This window comes from Phanerochaete carnosa, assembly GCF_000300595.1.
Source record: "Phanerochaete carnosa HHB-10118-sp unplaced genomic scaffold PHACAscaffold_185, whole genome shotgun sequence".
Classification (NCBI taxonomy): Eukaryota; Fungi; Basidiomycota; class Agaricomycetes; order Polyporales; family Phanerochaetaceae; genus Phanerochaete; species Phanerochaete carnosa.
Genome location: NW_006767812.1, coordinates 1 through 4383, shown reverse-complemented (window position 1 = coordinate 4383; position 4383 = coordinate 1). Strand labels below are relative to the sequence as shown.

The 4383-nt window shown below is 60.0% G+C and overlaps 1 protein-coding gene across 1 annotated transcript; it reads left to right on the top strand.

Moving 5' to 3' along the window:
- The first annotated feature begins 288 nt into the window (after nt 1-288).
- PHACADRAFT_189040 (uncharacterized protein) lies at nt 289-2431 on the top strand. Its single transcript, XM_007402480.1, has 3 exons — nt 289-363; nt 413-767; nt 882-2431. The coding sequence occupies exons 2-3, from the start codon at nt 413-415 to the stop codon at nt 1325-1327; spliced, it is 801 nt and encodes a 266-aa protein (XP_007402542.1). The 5' UTR covers nt 289-363; the 3' UTR covers nt 1328-2431.
- The last annotated feature ends 1952 nt before the right edge of the window (nt 2432-4383 follow it).

Here is a 4383-nt window from a genome sequence, read left to right as displayed (position 1 = left end):
GATATGAGGGTGTGCGCCTTTGTGGCGTCGCTGGGGGTTCTTGACAAAAGCGCGGCGCTGGCGACAAGTGGCCCATGACGGCCCCGGCTCCCTGGCCGCCGACGGCACCGGCACCGGCCGACAGCGGCATCGACAGTCGAGAACCAACCCACAGACTCGGGCTGACACGCGTCCTCAACAGGAAAACGTCGGCGCGCGCCGCTATCTCCCAGTTTGGAACTCCACGTGGCAGCCGGCGTCGGAGGGCGTGCGCGCTTGGTTCGTTTTCTGTTCACCTCGCGCGTCGCTCACCGCCGAATCCTCTGGCTACATTCCTTGCGGGACTCGCGCGGTGTGCAGTGTGACGTCCAAAGCCGTCGACCCGTAAGCAAACACCGCCGTGTCCACACCGCTTAGCTCAACTTTGCAGCAGATGTCGTCTCTTAGGTTCCTTGCTCCGCGAGCGGTCAAGACCTCGCTCGTCGGGCCAGATTACTGCTCACGAGTATACAAAATAAAAGTAATACTCAGCAGGTCATTCTATAGACAGCCATCCAAGACAGAAATGCCGATGCTGCAGCCACGTATTCAGTCGATAAAACCTATCGTGAACGAAGGAGATACCGACTTCGGAACGCGATCATCTCTGTCACGCAGAAGAGAGAGGGATGGAGAAAGTACGAGCTTTGGAACGCGGCGATCTGTTTCACGCAGAGGGGAGAGGGACGAAGGAGATACAGACTTTGCAATGCGGTCATCTGTGTCACGCAGAAGAGGGAGGGACGAAGGAGACACAGACTTCGGGGCGCGGTCATCTTTCTCGCGCAGAGGGGAGAGAGACGACGGCCATACAGACTTCAGAGCACGGCCATCTGTACCACGCAGAGGGGAGAGGGACGAAGGAGACACAAACTTTGGGGCGCGGTCATCTTTGTCGCGCAGAGGGGAGAGAGACGACGGCCATACAGACTTCAGAGTACGACCATCCGTATCACGCAGAGGGGAGAGGGACGAAGGAGACACGGGCTTTGGAATACGACCATCTGCGTCGCGCGGAGGAGAGAGGCCAGAACACTGGGCGTCAGAAAGCTCGAGCTGGGACAGGCCAAAACGCGCCGCGGCATACAGCTCGAAGCAGGAAATGCCCGAGCGAGCCTCGTATGTGCGGACATTCAGAAGAGCGACAACAGCAGAGGAGCCGCGCGCCGAAGCCGAAGACGACACAGAGCCGGTGTTCGATAAGAGGCTGCTGACAGAAGAGGAGAGGCCGAAGAGAACACCACCTTCGCACCCACCGCCAGAACAATTTCGTTGGAAGAAAAAAGGGAGGAAAATACAAATATTGTGAGTGTCGCCACGCCACGGATCCCAGCCCCGCGTTGCTCATCACCACGGCCACCTCCCACGCAGCCACAACCCAGACGACCCGACCTCGTGCCGGGTCCTGAAGCTGCTCGAGAGAGCGCGTGCAGAGCCGTTCCCGCCAAAGAGCAAGCACTCCCAGGAGCCCAAGCTCGTGAAGCGCAGGCGGCGCGGCGGGCCAACGCACATCCTGCCGCCCCCGCCCCCGCCGCCGTTGGAGTACGAGCTGCACGTGCGGGTCGGGCCGCCGACGGCCGAGCAGTTCCGGGTGCTGATGGCGCTCGTGTCGGAGCGTGCGCCGAGCTACGTGAAGGCGTTCCTGGACCCGTCGCAGGCGCGGTACGGCGCGCACGCGACGAATGAGCGGGAGCTCGCCGCGCTCGTCACGGCGGACAAGCGCCTGTTGCTGTGGCCGATCGTCGTGAGCTGGCCCGCGCGCTGGGCCGCGGTCGGGAGCTACAAGCAGGTGTACGCGTTCCTGCGCCGCATCGCGGACAGGCGGCCGCTGCCGAAGCTCGAGGGCACGCCTGTCTTCGACCCCGAGATCCTCGCCCGGGAGGTCGTCCAAGGCCCGTCGTACCTCGCCAAGCACCTCACCGCGAGCGATTTGGCCGAGCTCGAGGACATCACGGCGTAGCTATACGACGCACGTCCCTGCTTGCGCCCCTCTCCCCTCCATGTGCAGCGGATCTGGGATCTTCGTCTTCGTCGCGTGCCTGGCGGCTCTACACATCGCGCACGACTCTTGTTTAGGTTGCGGTGCTCGCGTCACCCGTGGTCTCATCCAGCATCAAGGGTCTAGGTTGCTGGCCCCTACCTTCTACTCTCATCTATCTCGGCACAAACGACGCTAGAACTGGCGATCAGCAGCTCAGGCCGTGGCGCTTGATGTACAATGGGAGCATCGGATCCGAGAAACTGTCTCATTGTTGTTGTCTCATTGTTCATCTAGCGGCTCATCATGTCTTAGACTCCTTGTCTCAGTGGACGTGATTTCTCGATAGAGTACACAAATAATGGGGGACTGTGTTGTGAGCTTGTGAAGCCGGTCGTTATGCGCTTACTGCAATCAAATTCTACCTTTTTTCTTCACTCTTCTTCCGTTGTTGACCCTTCAGCTAAGGCGTCTTAGGATATCGTACCGCCAGGACACGCACTTACCACCTCCCCGGTGACGCCCCTCCGCCGGTAAGGGGGGCACAGCGAGGGCCGTCGTGAACTCCGTGCTTCCTCGCACTGCGCAGCACCACACGTACCGACAGTTGTGATCGTGCGGGAACCATCTTATCGACCGACTGGAGCACGCTCATTTCCGCGGACATATCTGAGTGATATTTCTGAGCCGTTCCTGTCTCGGCAGCCCCAGCGCATGCGCAAGGAGGGCGCACAGCCTCTGTTTTTTCGCCCCCACCAGGGCCCGCTGGCTATCGTGCTGGCGCCGATCTGTGTGGGTGGGCTCAGTCATACTGGGGCGGCGCTGGGGGTTACCTGTTCGTTACGTTCGGCTTCGGCATGTCTGGCCTGCGTCCGAGGCGCCGTGTTTGTTGGATGGTGGCGGAGTGGAGGACTTTTTGCACCCATGATATCGGCCTTCTCGGCGATGACGTTGGGTGCAGTTTACTGCTCGCTGCAGGACATATCCAACTACTCCACACTTGGCTGCAGCCGTGCTTTCATTAATTTGTTTGGACGAGAACATTATTACGACAAACAGCCTCCGAAGAGCCAGACCAACAGCGCACAGAGAACACTTCCATATTTTCCGCCGCAACCTCAGGCCTCAGGCCTCAGGGTTCCTCCCGAGCCCCTATTGTCATAAATACGCGAGCTGTTGCCTCGCGGTGCGGGCGCAGCGCCGGACAGCGTCGACCGGAGACTGCGTGCAGGTACGATATAGCTTTTGGCAGGGATCCTGCGCTCGCGGCGATGCGCCCAGGACTCAGGGGGAACTGGCGATTTGATTGCGGGGTGTCCGTAACGAAACAGTGCACCGCAGAGCCGATGCTTTTTACGCGAGTGTGTGCCAATATTAGATCCACGGTGCCCCCTCTCGTGTTGCGCTCTGTGTGATGTCCTGGCCGCCTGGCGGACGAACGTTGGTTGGGGTTTTGTTTACGGGGGCAGGAGGAGCGGAGAGACACCCGCGCCACTCAATCACGGTGTCTCTGGCGCAGCCCGTTCCGTCCACGCCGCGCTTTCACTCAGGCGGAACGTCTGCACGGTCTCGGACCCAAGCGAGAGGCAAAAGTCTCGGTCGGCGGTGCGGCTCGAGTCGGACGGCCTAACTCGTGACGCGTGACGGCTCGCACGCCTGCCTACAATACCTTCGTACCTCGGTGGACCTTTAATAGCGAGAGCGGCAAACCTACTAGACCTGTCGTAATGCGTACGGGTACGGAGACGCGTCCGTGCGGCTGCTAGCGTTTGCGGGTCGTCGCAAGCCTGCCGAGCTCAGTTATCTGTGCGAATCTGCCGTCGAAGGACTTTTTACTTTATTTTCATCTCGCTCATAAATGCCTCGCGCCGCCATGCTGCTCTCAGAAGCGTGCAACTTCACGGTCGGTGGCAGAACTCGCTTAGCCCTTTGGCCAGAAGGGAGGCCCAGAGGGTCCCAGTCGTTTGACCCAGAATCTTGATCGGTCCTCCGTTGAAGTCCGTTCTCGTGCCGTGAGCCCTCCCTCCTGCACGGACCGCTGACGTGTCCTGCAGATCGGCAAGCACTCACAGAAACAGACCTATATACGACTCACCAAGGTTGACGGCCCAGATGACCTTCTCACGGATGTCTCTGCAGAACTGCAACAAGCAGTCCGGGAGACAGCCCTCCATTTGTCACTGTTGGAGTCCTGGAGAGCAGATTGTCAGCGGATCGTAAGTGCGGATGGCGCCGTTAGCATTGAAGCGGATCATCGATGACCGCCTTGTCGTGCTGTCTCAGGCTGACGTTTTCGGCACGTCATCGACTGCGAGCGGAGGTGGAGAGGCTCGGGCTGACAGGTGTTATACTGCATCAGCTGAGGCACTGCTTCCTGCTCGGATCCA